The sequence below is a fragment of the Genypterus blacodes genome, unplaced genomic scaffold, assembly GCF_046128005.1.
Source record: "Genypterus blacodes isolate CSIRO-AG114 ecotype Tasmania unplaced genomic scaffold, CSIRO-AGI_Gbla_v1 ptg000077l_1, whole genome shotgun sequence".
NCBI classification, from domain to species: Eukaryota; Metazoa; Chordata; class Actinopteri; order Ophidiiformes; family Ophidiidae; genus Genypterus; species Genypterus blacodes.
Window position 1 is genome coordinate 4,791 of NW_027466886.1, and position 22,985 is coordinate 27,775.

The 22,985-nt window shown below is 45.9% G+C and overlaps 1 protein-coding gene across 2 annotated transcripts; it reads left to right on the top strand.

The window, feature by feature from the left end:
* The first annotated feature begins 481 nt into the window (after positions 1-481).
* On the top strand, positions 482-22,492 carry LOC143007035 (uncharacterized). 2 transcript variants are annotated; one of them, XM_076158405.1, is made up of 3 exons: positions 482-4,051; positions 5,981-6,055; positions 21,609-22,492. In XM_076158405.1, the coding sequence occupies exons 1-3, from the start codon at positions 1,119-1,121 to the stop codon at positions 21,787-21,789; spliced, it is 3,189 nt and encodes a 1,062-aa protein (XP_076014520.1). In that variant the 5' UTR covers positions 482-1,118; the 3' UTR covers positions 21,790-22,492. The 2 variants fall into 2 exon arrangements, with proteins under 2 accessions (XP_076014520.1, XP_076014521.1); XM_076158406.1 differs by having other exon boundaries at positions 5,984-6,055.
* Positions 22,493-22,985: the final 493 nt, after the last annotated feature.

The window sequence follows — 22,985 nt, forward strand, 5'->3', positions numbered from 1 at the left end:
CGATTGCAGACATTACATTTACACAAATCTAATAGACGGGATTCATTAGTGTCCCTTTCAGAAAATGTGATTGCCTACTTTTCGTCTTGTTTTGCGTGTTTATTCCTCTATTGCTGCTCGGTATTTCACTTTTTTGTTATTTTTTCCAAACAGGCAGCTTAGATTCTTTTCAGCATGTGTTGACCCTTTGGTCCCCTTGGTGATTATTCTGACAAGTAGCCACTCACTGGAAATAAATAAAAGGAATGGATTATATGAAAGGAGAAATATAACATCTTTGTTCTTCTTCTTCTTTGTCTTTACTCTCTTTTCAGGTTTTTGCATCGTCTTCAACCGTGAGCACGTGACCCAGGGGAGAAACCTGAAATCGGAAGAATGTGGTCAGGCGTGGGTCATTATGGGGTAGCGCCCAAGCTCATCCCACACTTTGGCCATCCGATCTCCTGAAGGCCCGGGGGGGGGGCGGCGGCGGGGACGAAGCCGGTGGAGAAAGAGCTGACGGGAAGACGAGCCACTGTGATGGAGACGGGGAGGATGGACAGGCTGCGTTCACTCCCGTCCTGCCTACTTGCCGATGAAATCTGGCCGCGTCAGGAGTTAACCCCTGCAGACCTTGTAGGAAAAAGAGAATAAGGAGATGAAGCACATAAACACGGACGATGTGGAACAGTATTGACCTTTCTTACACGCTTCTCAAACTGCTCTTGTTATTTATTTAAGAGATCAAATGCTGCATATATTTGTTATTTTTCTATGAGCATCAGACTCCAGACCCGAGGCCCTTTTGTTAGCAGTCACCACAGTGATAAAGAAATAAAGAATGATACACTTTGAAATGTGAATAACGGAATCCATCTTTTCTTGAGGACAATCTTGATTGAAATGGACGTTGGTGCTGTACAGATTATAGAAAACCTGCACTGCTGAAACCAAACCAGTAAGAGACTGTGTGTTACCAATCTGCTCTGTGATGAAACCCCAAACTCAGCCGGTCAGTCGCACAGGTCTTTATCCACCGTAATGAATATCCAGTAGAGCAGAGATCAACCTGCCAGTTTGGATCATTAACACAGCGAGACCTTCAAACTGCCGGCAGAGCCTGTGGATGTCGGGGAGAAATGGTGAGCAAGGAGCCCAACCACTTGCTCACAGGCCATAACAACAGCAAGAGCACATTGGCAGATAAATTGCCCGGGACTATGACCGTGCGCTCTGTGCTGCTCAACCGAGACTCCCCGGATATTGAGAGCCGGCTGAAGCGGCGCCGCAACCGCACCCACCAGGTGCGTTTCAAAGACCTGGAGGATGGCAGCAGCAGCAGCGGCAACAGTGCTACAGGAGAAACTAATAGCCATCAGAAGGCCGCCACGGATTGTGACCGCCCGCATCCCCTCCACAAACACAGCAGCAGGGCCACCAAGCCATGGACGGACCGGGACGGGCCGCAGGCTGAGGCTCTACCCGGTCAAACCTCCGTGGTGGGGGCGGTGCGTGGGGACATGGCGAGTACTCTGGAGGTGATGGCTGCTTTTTTAGCCAGGGCGCCTCCTCACCCGTTGACCCCAGGGCCTACACGTCGATGCTGGGTACCCCCACAAATCAACTCCCTAACGTTGCCAATGACGCGCAGGTCCGGTACCAGCACCAGCACAGCCATCCAAACCTCCCCATGCCTGAAGAAGCCCCAGTCCCTCTCTTCCACACACACACGTAGCCACAGCCTCGGGGACTCGGTTGGAGTGGACGGCGATGACGAACACGACTCTCAAGACGAGTACCTTACGCACAACCACGTGCCTGGATCCAAGGAGGAGACGAGTCGACTTGTGCCTGGGGAGCGATCGGGGGCGGAGCGGCGGGCAAAATCGCCCAGGACGGACCATAAATCTGCTGTTGCCGTGGTGAAAAACTCAAGGAACAGCTGCTCCCCTTTAGTCCTTCACAACGCCGAGCCCTGTTACTGCTCGTCTTTGTCGTGCCGCGACAGCTCCAAGCGCCAGGGCGGCGGCACTCCCTCTATGGTCAGGAGGAGGAAACGGCTGAGCAGGACGACGAGTGATCCGGGGACGGAGGTGTCCTACTGCACGACTCCCACCCAGACTGAGGGCTCACGTCCTCCCCCGGCGCCTTCAGATAACTCTCTGCTCTGCACTACTCGAGTTCAAACGGAGAGCAACCCTCCGCCCGATTTGAAATACTGCACCACACAAAGTCAGACGGAGAGTCCACGCCCATCCCCACATCCGGACAGTAAACAATGCACAACCCCAGTTCAAAATCACAATTCCACTCCTCCACCGCAAACTCTGCTGAGTGCTGAACACAGTACCACTCCGATACAGAACGACTCTCCCGCCTCCTCACTTCCAACTCATCAACCTTGCACTACTACGACACACGACACATCCCTCGCTTCACCACCTACGACTTCCCTGCCCGGTTCGCCGCAAAACAAATCTGCAAGTCCCTGTGCATCCCCGACTCTAAATCAAGACCCTTCCACCGCTCAAATGACTATTGTGCCTTATTGTACCACACCAACGCCTACAACCGCACCAACACCCGCCCCTGAACACTGCGCTACCCCGCCCCGCTCCTCTCCAGCCGAGCCGGCTCGCTCGGCCCCGTCTCCTCCCGCAGAGTCGCCCCAAACCGCTCCTTGTCCCGTTTCTAAACAACACTGTATTCCCTATTATACTGTAGTGTCTCCGCCGACAACCCCGAGCACAGCTGTGGTCCCCTGCACTCCTCCCACAACTGCAGCGTCTTGCCCCACGCAAAACTCCTCAGACGTAGTTCAGTGGACTCCCCGACCGTGTGCCACTCCCACCCCATCATCCACCCCCATTGAGCCTCCCAGTGAACCAGCACCGCGTCCATCCTCTGCCCCCATCATACCACATCCCTCACCTACCGCTGCATCCAAGGCCATACCTCCAACAAACCCACCGTCCTGTACGTATGTGACTCAAACCGCCCTGTCCTGCACCTCCATCTCATACTACACCACCACACATTCTGGCCCTCACTTAAATTCTACTCTTCCGTCTTACGCCACTCTGATACAAACTGTATCTCACTGTAACATCCCCGTGCAAAACACCTCCTCTGCTGGCAGAAGCGTCGCTCCCTACTCCTCCCCGGTCCCCAAACTTAAATCTTGCACTTCCCCTCCACCTCCCCTTGTGCAGACGTACGCTCTCTCGAACGCTCAACCGTGTGTGACGCCGACTAAGGCCGCTCCCCTGTATTCTTCCACGTTCCGTGCTGCACCACCTTACACGCCCCCGTCTCAGGCCCCCTACAACACTCAGGATAAGAGGGGCATTCGACTTCCCCCGCCTCCCCCGCCACCTCCACCTTACACCCCGCGCAAAGAGGGAAGCGTCACGCCAGGTGTTGCAAACCGCATACCCATGCTCAGGGCAGACAGCAAGGCCGGCGAGAAAGACGGGGAAAAGGAAGAGAAGGAAGATAAAAAGTGCACAGACTCGCCCAAGCTTTGTGAGAGAGTCGGCTCTCTGAAGCACAGAGCCGCGAGCCCGTCGGTCGCTGTGATGAAGGGAGAGAACCAGTCCTCCTCCTCCACCTCCTCCCCAGCCAAGGCCTGTTTTAAATCTAGCTGTCTCAGCTCAGCCCATGCTCAGCTTGGGGTTCTACACAAAATGCTCTGCTCAGGCTCCAGCGCCAGGCCCAACGCCCCAAACAGCCAACACCCTCTTCCTACGACCCAGCAGGGCTGCTCTGGGGCCTGGGGCTGCTCAGCTTCTAGGGAGGGGACTACAGCCGGCCCCCTGAGTGCCACCCACGCTGACACACTGAGGCAGGTCCAGGAGATTATAGGAGGCTTGATGTCTGGGGCCAGGTGTAAATTGGACCCGTCTAGGGTAGCAGAAAAGCTGCTGAGTCCTAATGGACCCCTGCATGATATCCGTAGCCTCCAGAATCAGCTCCAAAGTCTGGAGGGGGTCCTGGAGACCAGCCAGAACACTATCAAGGTCCTGCTGGATGTCATTCAAGACCTTGAGAAGAAGGAAGCCGAGAGAGATGGGTGAGACAATATTTCTGGTCCAGGGACAGTTTCCATGATGTTATTATATTAAAATAAATATTAGATCAGGCTTCCATCAGGCGTGTACAAGCAAATAAAAAGTATTTCCTGTGCAAACTTCTATTTAACAATGAATGCCCTACTTCTGTTTGCATTAAGTGTTTTTTTATCCAGTATGTCAAAAATTGCATCAAACGCAAAGTTGGTGATAGTGGTTACCATAGAGATGAGTTTAGTCAAATGGAATTCACAGTGAAATTGACAATGGAATTAAATTTTTAAGGATTCCATATTGGCCAACAGGGAACTAACACACACACACACACACACACACACACACACACACAGGGGCCCAAGAGGTCTGGTGGGCCCCTAAGTCACATTATGATACTGTCACTGACGCCACATTTATTGCTCAGGCTGCAGGGTTAAGTGAATGTGAAAACCCATCTGGTAATCTGTGGCCAACTTTGGCATTTAGTCGTCCGTCACCGTTTCATGCAAATGGCTTTTCATTGCACACATATACGGCTAAAGAGAGAAGGAGAGTGAGCGAGAGACAAAGAGAGAAAGGTGGACTACATAAATTATGAGCGCTTGGTATTTTGGAGACCTGTAAAGTAAATGCCAGCCTCCACCCTGAGTGCAAGCTGGTTCATTGTTGGATATTTAATTTCACAAATAAGAATCTGTCAATGCAAAACAAATGAGGGGCTAATAGAACAATGTGATCATGGCGGATTGTCCCCTGCTCTGGGTAGACAAGTGCCGTGTTGCTGTCAGGTTATTCCTCACATAAATGGGAATAATCCCAGCAATCCCTGCATTGTGAATACTTTGGCAATGTGGAACAATATGAATTTGGTATGAATGGGAAGGCTGAGAGAGACAGCATCAGGTAAGACAGCGGGTAAAAGAAAGCAAGACAGAAGGCAAGAATCTGTCATTACTTTTGTTTATTTTTCTTGGCTCTTGACATGCGGAAGAAGTCACGCCATGTCCGACCTTTCCCCAGTTCGCGCTGCGCCTTTTCCCCGCAGCTCTTTCCCGCCACGCTTGCACCGAGCGGCGACAGATAGGCATCGTTGTTTGGCTGTGGCGGTGGTGTTGTTGTTTCATGCCTCTTAGTGTAAACCCTTTACCATTCTCATCAACACTTTAATTAATCTGCTTCCTACATTGTAAGCCGCTTAGCCTTTTCACACCAAAATAGCACACGACGCGAGGAAGGCTGAAGTGATAGGCGTCGATGGATCTGTGCCGAGGTGTTTGTCGGAACGCTCCACTGTTATCTCAGCGGCGAGATCCAAATCTTATTGTGACCACTGACGCCGACACGGTGATTTACCGACGTGCCGCTCACGTGACCAGATGACCTTCTGTCTCATTAAACATTTAGCGCTTGTAAGTGACTTATCTTGCATTCCAGCATAAGGATTCCGGAGATGAATTTAATGCATGCAGCTTTGACTTGAGCTTCATAAGTATTATTTTATGCCCGGAGGGATATAGTGAGTCATGATTTACGTAACAGCCTGAGCCTGTTGGAAGGGATATCATTCATTAAAAAATGATCAAGGGTATATGCCAGCAAATTCACTTCATCAAGGGAAAATCTAACCTAACTATTTCTGTGCAAGACTCCCACACACACACACACACACATACACACACACATACACACACACACACACAGAAACATCACTCCCTTTACCCCCAGTGTGACATCTCAGTGTGGAGTTTATTTGCATCACCCAGTAGGATATAAGGGGCCTGAAAAGAGAAAATTCATCCAAAGTGTCCAATAAGATTTCCCAGGAAGGAGAGCGAGACAAAAACAACCAGTTTAAGAGCTGTTTTTGTTGTTTCTGTTGTTACTGAATAACATTTTCTTTCTTGTCTTTTTTTTTTCCTGTGTGTTTCAATCAGAAGAAACTCCTACAGGACAGGGCAGGACATAGAGAACTGTGGGACCTGCAGGGACTGTGCCTGCATCATCTACAGGTAATATCACCAGGGCCTAACTGTGTGTGTGTGTGTGTGTGTGTGTGTGTGTGTGTGTGTGTGTGTGTGTGTGTGTGTGTGTGTGCGTGTGTGCGTTCGTTCGTGTGCTTGTTTTAATACAGCGAGCGATGTCATTTCAAATCACATCAGTTTTGGGAGTTTGTTTTTATTGCCTCGGTGGGCGTCTCTGACTCTGCTCCTGTGTGAAAGCAGAACCAGGGGGCAACACTTGGACTGTGGACGGTCACTGCAAAAATAACACTGCTGCAGGTTTGAACATCCAGACGCAGTTATGAAAAATGTATTAAGATTTAACACACACACACACACACTCACACACACACACTCATGATCTCTCTCTCACATTTAATGAGATGAAGGCCTCAGAACACACATCTGCTACTTCTTCCCTCTCACACGGATGATTACCAACACTTTCCTCATTAAATAACCAAGACGCTCCACTCTAGTCTGTTCTTTGAATTGTGAAATCTGACACTTCTGTCTGATTTCTTCTGGTGTTTTGACTTTGGCTGCGTGCAAACACAGCAACGTGGATGATGACTGGTGGGTTCAAAACCCAAAACTCCAGCAGCTGAGGGGTGAAAGCAAACGGGGTTACGTGTTGTAACTCATGAATTATTTAATGAATTTGTCAACTTGGAAAACAACACACACACCCACAGGGTCTCTTTAATTTCTGTAGCTCTAATAAGACGCTTCCTGTAAGCTACTACACATCCTTCTCCACATTAAACTGATTATCGAACAAATGATGTTATTGTGGAACTGGAGTCACTATAAACCATGTCAGGGCTTAATTGAACTATTATAATAATGTGGTTATTCAGAGTAATTGGTTTACGGCGTGCGTGTAAAGCTACTGAATCAGCGAGGAGAGGGGAAAGTGGGGGAGGAGGAGCAGGAAGACTATATAGGAGAAAGATCTGAGGAAGAGACATCTGAGAGAAGAGAGGAGGAGGAGGAGGAGAAAGAGAGAAGTTGAAAAGATCCATGAAGAAAGAAACTACGAGCAGCTTGGTTTAAGATTAGAACGTCACAGTGAGGGCTGAGAAATACACGATCAAGCAGGAGTTTCGTTCTTCATCTATGTACCCGAAGATGAGGAGAGTGAATAATAGATATAGGGCTGAGGGAGGAAGTGTGTCAGAGGAGAAGCTATTGTCCTGGTGTGTTACGTAATCGTTTGATCTGCTCTCAGGTAGCTGCTCTGTTGTTTCATCCTGAAAATGAGAGCCGCGCTTGTCAGCTTTACACCACCAGGGCGACAGGGAAGGGGATTTTCCCGCTTTCACCCCAGGGGGGAAAGATTTCCCTTTTCTTTCCAGGCTCGACTCGTGCATAATGAAAGAATCTGACAGATGTGGCGAAAGGTGTTTAGAAAAGAAAATACAAGGGAGCGTGGAAAAAGGGAGCGACGGAAGCAGAAGAGGCAGAAAATTGGACAAGACAGATTCCATCTATTAAACAGCTTCTCTTGTAGGAGCTCAGGGCCACACAGACTGAGAACCACTTAGAAAGCTCAGACAGACGAGAGTTAAGTTAGACGCATGCTAATTTTACACTGGAGGAAAATAATTAGCCCACCATTTTGACCCTAGTAGTTGCTGTCAAAGTAAATATTTCCAAAACAGAAGACCAAATGAATTGATTGAGTTATTTATACCCTGAAGTTATTTATTATCCCTTTTCATTCTGCTATGGTTGTGCCGTTGAGTCTGAAATTCTCCACAGACCACAGATATGAGGACATACACATGACATCATGCGTAAACACCCACAATATTTCTCTCGGATGTGATCGCTGGGTGAGTTTGAGTGTGTTTCCCTGGGTGTGAGCATTGTGTCGCAGCGTCAGTGAAGTGCTGGGAGAATCATTTCAGCTTTGCAGGCTGTGCTCCCAGCAGCGCATGCGCAGCAGCTGTAATCTCTGCGCACCAATTTGCAGGTTGATGTTGCAAAGCTTGGTCACGGTCACGGCCATAGTCAGTCTCAGGGTAGTCAATACTTCACTTGCTCGGGTACACACGCACACGCACACACACACACACACACACTCGAACACATCCAAGTGCAAAATGCAACTGGCTGCAAAATATATCTGAATGTATGTGTGTGTGAAATGATACACTGACTGCAATAATGACCTCCACTTTAAAAACCAAACCTCCCTAAGAGAAACTACTCTCTCTACTCTCTCTACTCTCTCCCTATTTTCTGTGAGAATTCCACCAAAATTCAACAAATAAAGGGACGGAAAATTAAATAATGAGGATGGAATTCTAAAGTCCAGACCTATAAGCACTTATCTCTATGTAGGTTGAACCTTTTGTTTAAACTGCTTCATTTGCTCTTTATTCTTATTAATGTTGTTACCAAATGTCAGGATGAGCTTTAGGGAGTTGTGTATAAAATAGTGCCAAAGGTGTCTAGAATAGGACTTAAAGGGGAAAATAAAGGGTTTGTTCATCCTACAACTGCCTGAGTGCTAAACAGGATGTAAAAAAAGTAGTACATGTTTACGTAAAGTAGGACAATTGTGTGTGCGTGTGTGTGTGTTATTTACATCTTTTAGCTTACATGAAAATGCTTTAAGCTAATGCAGAAACTACACAATAACGTTTGAACATCTTGTTCTCAACACAAACTTATTAATGGGCCTCATTTGTTCTGTTTTCCCCCAGAAAAACAAAGGATAGCTCTGATTTTATGTATCCAGCACCAGTGGCACTTTTAGCTGCATATTAATACGTGGAATGCGACTGTGTGGCAGTGCAGGAGCGTTAATTAGTCCAAGAACGGTTGTGATTTCCTCCAATGGTGCGTTTTGCTAATAGTGCATGTGCTGCATGGAACAAAGCAGGAGTCCTAACAAGGAAGTGTTGTGTTTAACCCCTGTGGAGTGTGCAGAGACAGCAGCCTAATCAGATCTGCACTCTGCTGCTTTATCTCTCCTGTCTATTGCTCCATCACGCTCTTCTCTGGAGGAGCTCGATGGGACGCTGGACTAAGATGGATTAATGTGATGTGGATTTGCAGCCAAGCCGCTCCGTGGACCGGAGTTTTTTGAGTTTGGCCGAAAGATTCCCGCTCAGTCTTGTTCTCCTTTTGTTCTTTTTAAAGACAATCCGTCATCGCATTCACTGAGCTGCAGATAATTGAGAAAGGGCTTGCTGAGGAAGCATTCCTCCTCTCCCCTTCCTGCCAGCTGACTTATCTGTGGGAGTGGCCCTCACGCTGTTTAAGATCTCTACCCTGGTCTCTGTCCACTTCATATTCTACTCCTCCACAGTCTGGGTCAACAGATCTTATTTGTCAACAGTGGCGATGATTGTGTCTTAACATTACTGATCAAAGCAGATATAGATCAGAACCTTGTGCATGACACCTTTCAGGACAGGACTTTCAGAATTTCTAAACTAAAGCAATACAGGATGTTGAATGTTGATTGCGGGGAGAAGTTCTTCAGCCCTCTCTTGCCAAATACAAATGTGTAACCATTCGCGCAGTAAATCCGGATCCAATTTGAGGCCAGCGTCTGTAGATCTGGAGGCTCTGTAGTAGCTGCTCTAGGAGATCTTTGATGTCAGTTGTAAGGATGGACAGCAGTGATTGTTCATGCACAAGCTTTCCCAGTCCATTCAGACAGAAAACAGAGTTTTTGGACAAAGTGTAACAGCAACAGCAAAGTTTCAGAGAAGATTTTCTAAAAACCTGCACGAAATTTGGACTGATGAGAAATATTGAAATCGTTCTTTACTCTTAGTGCTGAGAATCAAAACAACACTTCCAAAGCAATCAAAGCTCTCCAATATTTGAAGTCACTACAGACATAAAGAATAATATTGCGCTTGGTCCAACGTGCATCTTGGTCACAGTATTTGAATGGCGGTGGGAATGTGAGCAGGACAGCTTGGTCTCTCCTCACTATTCACTCCTCTGAGCAGACTTACAGTAATTGGAACGTCCTAAAGGATGGCGGAGCAGATGGATCTCCAGGTCGTGTGAGGACCGAGGGGAGATGGAGTAAGCGAATGGAGATGTGTAGCTCAGTCAGCATACACACTTTATTATCATTGAAAGCTCACTTTTTTGACTGGGCAATTTACTGTGCACTAAGCTGCAATTTTACTTTGAAAGGCCAATTCTTCTCTGCATGTGTGTGTGTGTGTGTGTGTGTGTGTGTGTGTGTGTGAGCATCGTTGGCAAGATAGTTTTGGTCCCAGCTCTGCGCTCAGCAAAGCTGCAATTTGGGAATACTGAAGGATCTTTCTGGAACCTTGACAGTTCTGTCCCACACAAAGTTTGTAAAGAAAGAGAGGGAGGGAGGGAGGGAGGGAGGGAGAGTGAGTGCCAATGGCGCTCACAAACAAACTTCCCCTTGTTGTTCAGAGATTGGAATCTCTTCAAGGATCTCAGTATCTCTGTGTCATCGTCTAACCTTCATTTGCTCCCTGTACCTCCTCACAAAATGCTTCAAGTGTCCAATGAAATATCCATTTGCATGAAATATTAGTCGCAGAGCCTTTAAAAGATTTTACAAAGTCATAAAAGAGAACAGGATGCATCTCTGTTGGCCCAGTCTGGATGAGTATCTCACCATGACTCATTGTCACAGAAGAGACACAGACACACAGACTGTGTTAAAAATCTTCTGAGTATCATTCATGATAATATAACCTTTGATGGGGTTTTCATGTTTACAGATCAGTTGAATAAGAGAAAGAAAGAACAGAAGGAGGGAAAGAAGTGACATGAACCGGCTCCCTTTGCACACAAACTCAGGAGGCAGAACACAGGGAGGTTGTAAGTCAAAAAGTAAACTATTAATTAAAGAAAAGTATTTACAAGGAGTGCTGATCGACCAACCAAATGTAACACAAACAAATACACACTCAGGAGCACAGCGTGTGATTAGCAGGCCAATACACTGTCCCACTTAGTATACAGCTATTATACCCAGTCAATTTTTTCACACAGTGCATTAATATTAAATGAATGTATCACTAATTACAAGTTTCTGCTGAGAAAAACAGTCCCACTTCTGTTTCTCTGTGCTAGCCAAGCAGCTTTGCTACGTAAACAAGGGGTCAGCCCTATGTTCCCTCTGCCCAATGGTCCCTCAGCCCTATATTCCCTCATTTCTAATAAGGCCCTATGTTCCCTTAGCCCTATGTTCCCTCATTTCTAAGATTTTTTTCAAAATTAGGCCCTATGTTCCCTCAGCCCTATGTCCCCTCATTTTTAATAAGGCCCTATGTTCCCTCAGCCCTATGTTCCCTCATTTCTAAGATTTTTTTTCAAAATTAGGCCCTATGTTCCCTCAGCCCTATGTTCCCTCATTTCTAAGATTTTTTTCAAAATTAGGCCCTATGTTCCCTCAGCCCTATGTTCCCTCATTCTAATAAGGGTTAGGGTTAGGGTTATCTAATCTTAGAAATGAGGGAACATAGGGCCTAATTTTGAAAAAAATCTTAGAAATGAGGGAACATAGGGCTGAGGGAACATAGGGCCTAATTTTGAAAAAATCTTAGAAATGAGGGAACATAGGGCCTAATTTTGAAAAAAATCTTAGAAATGAGGGAACATAGGGCCTAATTTTGAAAAAATCTTAGAAATGAGAGAACATAGGGCTGAGGGAACATAGGGCTGTGGGAATATAGGGCTGAGGGAACATAGGGCTGAGGGAACATAGGCATGCTCCCGTAAACAATGGCAGCAGAGTCTAGCTTCCTGGCTAGCTACGTGGGGCTACGTCTGGGCTAGGAGGGAAAAATGTACATTCATTTTGAAATACAACATTGTTGGTGTGACGTCGTTCAAGATGTTGGTGTTGGTATCTTGCCGCCTTTTCATGTTAGTGGTTCACTCCATAGCATAGCATTGCTAGGAATGCTGCAACTTTTGGCGTTATGATGCTAATTGACAAGATGATCAGTCAGTTAACAAGTTCATCGGTCATTAATAAGGAAATCATTTCTTCTAAAATTTCAGACTTGACCAAGCAAAGTAACTAGTAACTATATGATCGATAGATGTGAAATAAACAGTAGGCTCCTAGTCCTTGGTCTCCAGAAATTGAAAGTGCTTAAGTAAAGTGTTAGTATATGAAATGTGTCCTCGTTGCAGTACTTGAGTAAATGAACTTTTCCACGTCTCTTGTTCTTCTTGGATAATTGCGACGGGCTGGGGAAGTGGGAAACATTTCACTCTTAAAAAGGACACGTAGGGGGAAGCCTTGCAAAGTGGATAATCTAGTTGGAACAAAGTCTTTGCTGTCACTCTGGGCTGTGTTGAGAGCTGTGGGCTGTGGTGTGTGCAGCTCAAACTCATTGTGCCTGCAGCCTCTATAATGTGCTTCTTTCTTCTCTCTGGTCTGCAAAGCTCTATAGTTCTCAGCTTGCTCTCTCGCTTGCTTTCACCGGCCTTGAATCGCTTTCCGGCGCGGCTCAGACGGGCTGGGCGGCCGATTCAAACGCTCCCCACGCGTCTACCGGCCCATCACAAGTGACAGCTTCCATTTACCCAGAAAAGTACTTAAGGCATGAGAAGGGGGTCGACTTTGCCGGTTAGATTGCTTCGTCCGTCTCCAGTATAAACAAATTTCACACCTTATGTGGAAGCTGTGAGCACATAGTGGATTGAGGAGAACCAGGAAAGAGGGTGAGCAGGGCGTTAGAGGAAGGTGAGCGGCAAAGATTGCCGATGCAGCGACTTACAGCTTTGCATTTCCCCTTCTCCAGCCAAATGAGGGTGAACCAGAGGTGTTTCCTTTACAGTGTAGCCAGGGGAACCAACATCTGTGGAACACATATACTATGCAAATGAACAGCAACTTGTCTACCATAAATCTGCCCTTTCTCTGCATGCATATTGCATATTTAGCTGAGCTCCCCGGAAATATGTCCATACATGAGCACAGTGTGTAGATGAAGGCATCAGGTGGCTGTCACATGGATATTTCTTAGCCTGCAGTCGTTCATTAAACATTGACGATTCCCTGCTATTATCATAAGAGGCTGCGAAAACACGCGGCAGGATAGAATATAAAAAAAGGCAATTGCGGCAAAAGTTGACTTAAAAATAAGTTTATCTGTAAGTTGCAAATCAAGACCAGTACTGTACCTTTAATGAATAAATACAAAAACAAGATGAGAGTGTGATAGTTAGTGAGCTGGGACCCAAACGCAAACTTGGACAAAAGGCAGTTGTAGTTCGGAACCTACACCAAGAATTTGTTTTCCATTAATCGCAATTTTTACACGTTTTATTTATACATAAAGGTTGAAATAGCTCTACATGACAAACAAACACAAACAATCTGGCAGTGAGTGAGTGGATGGAGGACAGGAGTTGATGGGTTGATGGGATGCAGGTGTGCAGGATGAGCAGGTGAGCTGAACGAGAGAAGAATCAGGAGGGAGGAGAGCGATCAGGGGGAGCAAACAGCTGGCGACACGGCCGAGCCCTGACGGAGTGTGTGTGTGTATTTACACTGAAATGGAAAAATGTATTAGTATTTATTTCTTTTTATGATTTTTGCAATCAAAATGACTGATTTTGCTGCAGTACATTTTGAAATATTTTAATCATATTCACAGATTTTGAATAGATCCGCAATTTAAATAAACTTCTGTATTTGCACAGAACAACCTTTGTTTTCTTGAGTCAATCTTTACATAAAAATAAATAAATAAAAAATAAAGCAAAAAAAAAAAAAAAAAAATGCAGTAATTAAGTGCTGAAATGGAACATGATGTGACATTGTGAAGAAATGCAGGCTTTTTGTTGAATTTGCATCGAATTCTGCGATGGCGGATGCTTGAGGCTTCCTGTGATCAAGTCAACTGTTACTGACGGGAAAGGAATCCAAACACACTGCGTACAGATATCTGTCTGTATATTTTGAACCACGGATAGAGAGAGAGAGAGCAAAAAGAGCAGAGACAGTGAGAAAAAAGTAATCCAGTCTGCCGTCAGTATAACTGGAAATGAGAGCTTCTCCTTTCTCTAAAGAAAGATTTGTCAGATTCTTGACTCTGACCTTTTGCTAACAACCCTGTCAGATCTTTCAGACCTGTTTGTGTGTGTGTGCGTGCGTGCGTGCGTGCGTGCGTGTGTGCACATGTGCGCCATTTCCCCACGGATGAGGCTGATAATGGAGAAGTGGTGTGTGTGAAATGTGTAAAGGGCAGGGCAGGCAGCTCTTCTGCAGTAATCCATCTTGCTTCAGGGCCGAGCCAGGGAGCAACAGGCGGCACGCAGGGGGAGACACAGAAAACACACATGACATCACTTTCATTCATATAAAACCAAACCAGGAATATTTAACTCAACACAAGCACAATATTTCCAGTCAGGAAACAAAATATAGGATAAACAACAATATTTGTCACCCACATGCTCCGTAAATGTTCCTCTATTTGCGGAAAACGGCGAAACATCAATTGAAACATGGATCCGTAAAACCGTTATTTGTACCGACAAATGTCTGTGCACTTGCGGGTTTGTTTGTGTGAAGAAATGACAGATATAGGGCTGAGTGTGAAACAGAGCGACGCCGAGAGAAGGAGGAAGAGAGAGAGAGAGAGAGAGAGAGAGAGACAGAGATATAGACGCCGTGCTCAGCCTCCGTTTGGCAGTAAACACACATCCCAACTGGTGCCAGTAGTGAGTGCCAGATGGTACCCATCACTGCTATGCCGCGTCTTTGAAACGAGGGAGGAGAGAGGAAGATCAAGAGTGATGCGTGGAATGGGGAAGCTCTGCCTAATGTGGATGATCTGTCATATAAATACTAATCGCACTGATCCAACACCCACGGCTAAACTAGACCCCTCAGGCTCCTCCACCAGTGCACACCCCTCAATCTCATTTCTGATTAGACACAGCACGACTGTACGTCATCAATAGACTGCATGTTGTTGTTGAAGCCACGTTGGAGAAATAACACCAGTACATAAAGACTTCTGTTTTTGGCAGATGCCTTTATCCGAAGCGACGCACATATGAGATCTGAGTACAACACAAGCAAAGATCGAGGTGCCAAGAACTGTGGGCCACTTCAGAACAAGACGTATCATGTAGTAAATAGCATCAAACACGTCAATGTTGATAAGTGGGAATGGGAGTTAATAAGTGTGAAGATGCAGTGGGATAGATTTCAAACGAGTTTTTTTGAAATGTATGGTAGCAGTGTGATTTGGTCTGAAACATCAAAGGCAGGAGCTTCTGTCCTGCCGCGTGCCCTTGGCTTTAATGCAAAAATTCTACTCAGAGCTGTAGGCCCTGAACGCACCGTATTCCCATTGCACTTGGATTCCACTGGGATCACACTGTTCTGCTCGCAAGTACACTTTGCACCAACCTGCTCCTTTTTCTTTCTTTTTTTCTTATCTGGGGAACCTATTCTGAATAGAGATTGTGTGTTAATTCAAGGTGTAAATGGAGCCGAGACACACAGTTCATTTACCCTCTTCCCTATTTTCTGCTTGTGTGGACTCTGTTTGAAATCATTCCTCCTCGGTGCTCACAATGGTCCTACATCTTCATTATCACCACAGGGACTGTCTTAACCCTCTCACTTTACACACACACACACACACACACACACACACACACACACACACACACACACACACACACACACACACACACACACACACACAAAGATGGATAGATCCGTAAGACCTGGTTTGTATTTTCAGGCGTCAAACTGTCACTCTGCTGTCACACGTCTCTCTGAGTTCTCATCCATCCGGCAGATATCACTCAATACCCACGCGGCACAGAGGATGAACAGTTACCTCGGGCGCCCAGCCATCAGCTGGTCTCACCTTTAAATCAACCTGTGACTCTACCTGTGAGAGGCTCTGGGGTTCTAAATGTAACAGCCACATATTAGCGATGCCTGCTGATACGTGAGCACACACTTTTGGGTCCCTGCTCACACTGTAAGCGGCACTGCTGCAAATTCAAAGTAAACACATCCCCGAGTGCCAGATTGGCTTTTCAGTTTGGCTGCTGGATGCGTCCTCGCTAAGCTAGACTCATTTAAACTCTTTGTACTCCATCTTCCCGCGGCACAATGAGCTTTCCAGAGTAAACAAAGCACAGAGAGCCGGACCACCGGAACGACTCACAGCACAACCTGTCCACTTCTGGACAAATTTGACCTTTTTACTATTATTCTGTCTGAGAAATGTCATTTGTTTGATCTGGTTGGCGTAAGGTGTCCCAGTTCAAACTGTGTGATAGTAGTTTAATCAATCTTGCGCATTGTATTTTACTTTTAATCTTCTATTGTGTGACCTGCCGTGAGCATGAATGGATGAAACAGCCAAATTCTCCCAGACACACACACACACACACACACACACACACACACACACATAGACAAACACGTAGAAACACCTTCTTGGGTTTCTCTGGCAACCTTACCAGGAACCTTTCCCACACATAATCTCCCATGTGAACCAAACAAAATATGGTGAATTTCACCAACACACACACAATCAGCTGGGATCCTGTGATCAGCCTGTGATTTATGACACAATACGTCTCCTGGGATATTCGTTACACTCATAGTTGTTAAGAAGTGCAGAAGTTGATAAAGGATGCAGTATATTATGCTGGATTTATTAACGTTTACAATTGTTGCCCAATTTGGACAGCAGCACCAAGTATCTGCTCCTAATGGGATACACACTGGAAGGTTTCTGCTGCTGCTGCTGGAACCTGTTTGTTTTTCACTTTCACTGTGCAGCAGAGCAGCTACCCAGGACTGCACACACACAGGGAGGCTGTGTGTACCGCTGCTGCATCCTATTGCTTCCCGTTTGCTTTGTTTTGTAGCCTCCAGCGAGCTCTACTGTTGTTACTGCTCTGCCGTCTAAGAAAACTTTAAGAATGTTATCATTACATCAACAGTGTGTACTCATAAGCAATTATTTTTCTTCATATTCAGCTTGCAGCAGTCAAGCTTAATAGGGAAAAATTAGGCTCCCCGCTGAGATGAAAAATTCTGCAGCGCACGTCCTACGACGTAACGCCTCAGGGAAGCTTCACCGCACCGCTGAGGTAGAGAGGAGGGGGAGTCGACATGTTAACACGGCTGCCAAAATGAAAGGCAAGACTTTGAGATGCAGAGTACCAGCTGCAGGTCTACAGCTTAGTGCCTGGGTCAAGGGCAATGGCAGGAGCACGTGTGTTTTGACCCTCACAAGCATGAGGAGAACATGCAACTTAACACAGAAACTAGAACCAAGGACCTTCTTCCTGTGACGCACACTAGCACTGACCAACTGCATTTACTCAGTCATTTGATAAAGATCCCAATTTATGGAAACTTAATTGAAATATTCCAAGTACATCAACTACTTCCAAGTACTACATCTGTTCTCTTTAGGAAGCAAGGCTGAGCGTGTTCTTCATTTATCCACACGGCGTCTAACTCAAGGTGACAAGTCCAGCGTTGGACAGCGGCCCAAGCACATTCTCCGTCTCCGGCTGCATCGCCGACTTAAAAAGCACTGAGGAGAAAAAGAGGAGGACAGAGGCGGCGGGAGGACGGATCGTAACTTTTAAAGCCGCAGAAGCTGAAGTTATTTAAAAGTGTCCACATCTTCCAAACAGGTTTTTGGATCATTTTGTTTATTCTGAATCTCTGCCAAGCACTTCAGCACTTAGTTACGGAGCCAAATGTACTGACCTTGAAAAAAAAGCCGAAAACATTTGCATTCTAGCAGACATAGTTTATCTAAATATTGTTCTGGCTCATTCTGCCCGCTCAAGCGCTTCATTCATGCGTGTTGTAATGAAATATGAGCTGACTGCTGGTTTGGGCCGTTTGCATTCATTTGCATAAATTACGCTACATATTTCAGCCGTACCTCGATACGTCTCTGCCAGCTGTTATTCCTGTTTGTTCTGTCAGTGTCTCTGTGCCCTTCCCTGTCTCTGTGTTCTCGGGCTGTCTCACATTCGCTCAGGTTTGGTCCCTCTACCTTGTTAGTGAGACCCTCTGTGCACCTTTGATGCTGTTAGCCCCGTTTTAGATGCAACTTTCTATCCAGGCCTTTGGTACCATCGACAAACTGAAGTCTCAACACTGATATCTCTATTTTCTCTCTACAGTCGCTAATGTCCTCTTATGTGATCAGATTGGGAGCTATCACCTGTCAATCAAAGTGCAGACAACGGACAAAGCAATGACAGTTCGCTCAACTGTAATGTATAGACTGAGCGTGACGTGTAAAGACACTAACTGACCACACAGACCCACAGATATGCAGGTCAACATGGACATATGGACACTTAACAACATGAATGGATCCTAAATGACCAAAATGTCTCCCATATGCACACCCAATTAAGAATTTGACCTAAGGGTCTTGCCATTTGGACACCCCCCAACTAAATTCCCTAGAAACCACACTCACCCCAGGACCCCATAGCGATTGCCCGAGCAACCATAAAGAACACTGTAGCTGTAACTCTCACAAGATACACATTACATTTCCTTCATTACGTTTGCAGTTAAATTTAATTCTCTGGACATGTAATCTAAACATATCAAACACTGTTTCACTACTTCCTGTAAACATCTTCTTATCTGAAGACATTTCCGTGCTCTGACTGCAGGTTTGTGTTGTCACTGCCTCAGCATCTTTGCAGAGTTTCAGGTTAAAACGCTCGGGGCAAAACAAAGCCTGCAGAACATCTCTTGTACTTAGCAAAGTGCGTGTTTGCAGTCGATGCTCACGGAGGTATTTTCAAATTGCAGTTTTCTGCCTGTCAGACTTTACTTCACTGACTTCTCAAGCACTGATAAATGTTCCGTATCCCCCGAAACGGCGTCTGCACCCCCCCCTCATGTATTTTAATGCACTGTAAGTACGTCTCCTTCTGCCAGCCTCAGGAACAAGAATGCAGTATGGCCACACCAGCAGCTAATTAAGAGAACTCAATGTGCTCCACACATGCAGTACCTATATGCATACATAAACAATAGCAATATGGTGCAAGAATCAGTGTGAATGAATGAATAAATGCATTAAATTACTGCTAAGCTGCTGCAGGTGTTATTGAAAAGGGTGAGCTGAATGAAAGTCACACCCAGCCGGATAAATTACCATCTTAAAGGACAATCAAATCTAGACGGAGACAAAAAAAGGTGTGTAACATGATACCTCCAATTCTGTGCACAGGAAAGGTTTGCACAGGTGATGAAAGGACGATGTGAGGTGTGTGTGTGTGTGTGTGTGTGAGAGTGTGTGTGTGTGTGTGTGTGTGTGTTTGTGTGTGTGTGTGTGATGGGAGGTACCATGATCTCCTGCTGTCTGAATAGTCAATGAATGAAACCCAGAGACAAACCTGCTGGTCTTTTTGTAAATATTTGAGTTGTTAAGTTGTTTAATTTTAGTGTAATAACTTTTCGGCCGGTTGTTTAGAATAACCTTGAAATCCAGGCAGGTGGCACTGAAATGCAAATCTGCTGATTCGACGCTCTCGTGCCACAAACTGGGGTAGTGCTCTTTAGCAAGGTCGCTCCCTCCAAACACACACACACACACACACACCTGAATTGTTTCAGCTTCTGCGCCGGCTGTAAAGGAATTATTTAAATATATTTATATATTCACTGTATCTATATATATTCCTATACTAAATCTCTAATGACCCAACTTATTCATTTCATAATTTACTTTCCATCTTTCCTCCTTTTTTCTGCCCTTCCTGTACTTTAAATCATGAAAATCCCATTTCACTTCGTGATGATCTCCAGTTTGTGGAGTTTTCACTCTGTAATTATGCATTTCTGCAAGTACTTTGCATTATATTCAATTAGTTTCTTACAGTTTTGTAGTTCTGGCATCACTGATTAATACATGTTCCTCCCATAAATGATGTACTGAAGGACACATTCATTTGCATACTAAACTATAGAAATATAGCTTTTCTCCAACTTGAGGAACATTTATGGTTTATGACTTCACTCCAAATCTCTCCACAGCACGGTCGCTCCCTCCCGCTCTTCATGTCTACTTAAAAAAAAATCATGATTTGAACCTCTCTCACTCCCCACTACTGAAATTTGCCTTGCGTCACCCAGAAAAAGCACAGATAAAATTGCTCGCAGTGAGAACTGATGTGTGCCATCTCCAAGGGAAAAAAGAGGAGGAGATGTACGCCAGAGAGGAGTTCACAGTTTCCTGCCTGCCACGGTTTGTGGGCTCAGCGTGCAGATAATTAAGGTTGAGGGTGGACAGCTCCCCACAGAGCCCGAGCGCCTTCATCACGCCGACTCTCTGGACTGCGGCTATTCATTTCCACAAAGAGGGAAGGCGGCAGACAGAAGGACGGAACCACTGGGGAGATCTGAAGGAAGTCAAGTTGTGTGGCGGCACGAAACAGGAGACGCAGAGACGGAGGGAGGACTGGAATACTTTGTTTACACTATTCATTTAAGAGTCTTAAAATGGCAGGGACACACTCCATCCACTTACTCCCCCCCCCCTCCTTAACGCACACACTTCAATTTGCGCAGCCATGGCGCTCTGTTTCAAGCTGTGAAGCCGTCCCAGCTGCTGCAAACGAGTTTAAAGTTGAAGTGGCTTCTTTTTTTGCCTTTTGCCTACCCGCTATAAACATTGTGGAGTGAAGAAACCCTCTCCTCTGCTCTTTGTACCCACTCACTTTGTGCTGTTTACTCTTTCCATACCAGCTGTTTTCACCGCGCTCCTGTCTGGAGTTTGATATTTCATTTGTTTTCTTGCACATTTGAACCTCAGTGGCTGAATGCAGCAGGCGACTGCGGGAGTGGGAGTTATGAAGTCAAAAGGATATGAATGTGATGTGTCTATCCACTCACACCCACACACACACACACACATACACACTTTCCTGCCTGAAAACTCCCTTGCTGAGCTCAGTCCTCCTCTGCTCCTATGCAGCATTTCTCCGCTCCATCCCTGAAATAAGGGAGTCCTCTTTATTTCCAGCATCTGCGCTGGGATGAGAATCACCTCTTAACTAGGCCACTGCATAATAAGCAAGAATAGCAGCAAAGTAAGATGGGAAAAAAAGAAAAGAGAGAGAGGGAATCAGTTCACAAGAGGGGAAAGCTGCTGACAAATGTGATTCAGCGACTAAATATTGTCCTCATAGTTGATTTCTTTACTGCAGATGTATTCATTTCTTATTGCTTCACCTAAGGATTGTGCTGCTGCGGAGGTGCATCAGGGTTCCATGTCTCATTTAGAGCCCTTGAGCTGCTGTCACGCGACTGACAAATGCACAGTGCTGACTTTCCCTTTATGTCCCTGTCAGCTGCAGTCCTGGGATCCCTCCTGGTGCTGGAGCGTTTCTGTGTTACGCAGCATTTTAGCGCATGATTCACCTTGTCAACACTTGCATTATTTTCTACTTGAATGTGCCTGTCTGTTCCTGGCTTGTCTGTTCCTGCTCCTCTTTAAACTCTTGTTTCATGAGACTGAATCTATTCCCGCCCCTGTTTTTCATCTCTCCTCAGCGTGGAGCACGACTTCCGTCTGCAGGAGGGGCAGGTGGTCCGCACGTGGAAGGTCGGGGACCCTCCGGAGGGCTCGCCGGAGTGCGTCACGCCCCAGCCGTCCACGCCGCACCACCAAGACTCCCCTCAAACCCCTGCCGCTGCCAAGAAGAACAGGAAGAAATGCTTTTGGTTCCTCTGAGCGCCGGACGGGAGAGGAGAGAGAGAGACGTTTTGATACTGTACTGCACTGTATATCCTTCTTAAAAACATAAATGGCTATCTATGGAGATTTGAATAAAAAAAAAATGCAACCAAGGCATAAAACAGAGGGATTTGAAAGATACCTGAGCTTCAGTGGTGATGGAAATACTGACGGGGGGTGATGGGAACGGTTTGACTACAGTAACACGCTTTAGAAATGTCCTTTCAGCACTTATAGGTTTGATGCTGGTGCAGGGAGGCAAAAGTGCTGAAGTCAAATAAAAGCAGAAGTTGGGTCCACAATATGGCTCGCCCAAAGCAATTAGGAGATATAAAGAGAATATATAGCAGGTGGAATGGGGCAAATGGCACAGTGGAGGAGTCGATACAGTGGAGGAAGAGGAGGAGGAGGAGGGGAGAGGATAGGATGTACAAGACGGGATGAAGCCAGTTTGAAGGCAAAGGGGAGGACGGGACGGGACGGGACGTAAAGGGAATGAGGCCGGATTCATCTCCATTAATGGACTAATGAGGGTCAGAACACCAGCTTTTATATCCAGAGATACTTCAAAAAAAATATTATTATGACCTGTATTTAAAACTTTTATTATAATTGATGATGAAATAACTATACATACTGATATCTACATGCACACACACACACACACACACACACACACAGACACACATAAAGACATATACTATAAATAAATGATCTGAGACATTTAAAGAAGCGCGAGTGGAGTTGTGTCCATCCCATCAGAGCTGTTCTGCTTGGATGCTGTCTCACATATGGATTGTGGCTCTATAAAAGTATTTTACCACAGCTGCTTTGCTTCTGCTTTCGTTTTGTTCCGTGTTCAGTCATTTTGTTTTTACGACCGTTCACTCGGCGAATGAGTCGACGGCCCGTGTCGTTACGGAGACGTATAATGAGATGCGTGAATGCCCGTTGACTCGGTGCAACAATGTTGAGCCGTTACGTCACAGCCGTCAGAGAGCTGCGGCTCAGACACTTCGCTTTCCTGGACACTCCGGGGCAAGTCTCAGGAAATTAAGCCTCAGCTGTTTGATGGCCGTAAGAGGCCTGAAATATTAATACTTAGTCATTCATGACACACATAAGCCGGTTCAATGTGGATCCGAAGTTGCTCGCTGAGACTTTGGCCTATTTTCATGGAAACTTTGGGAGAT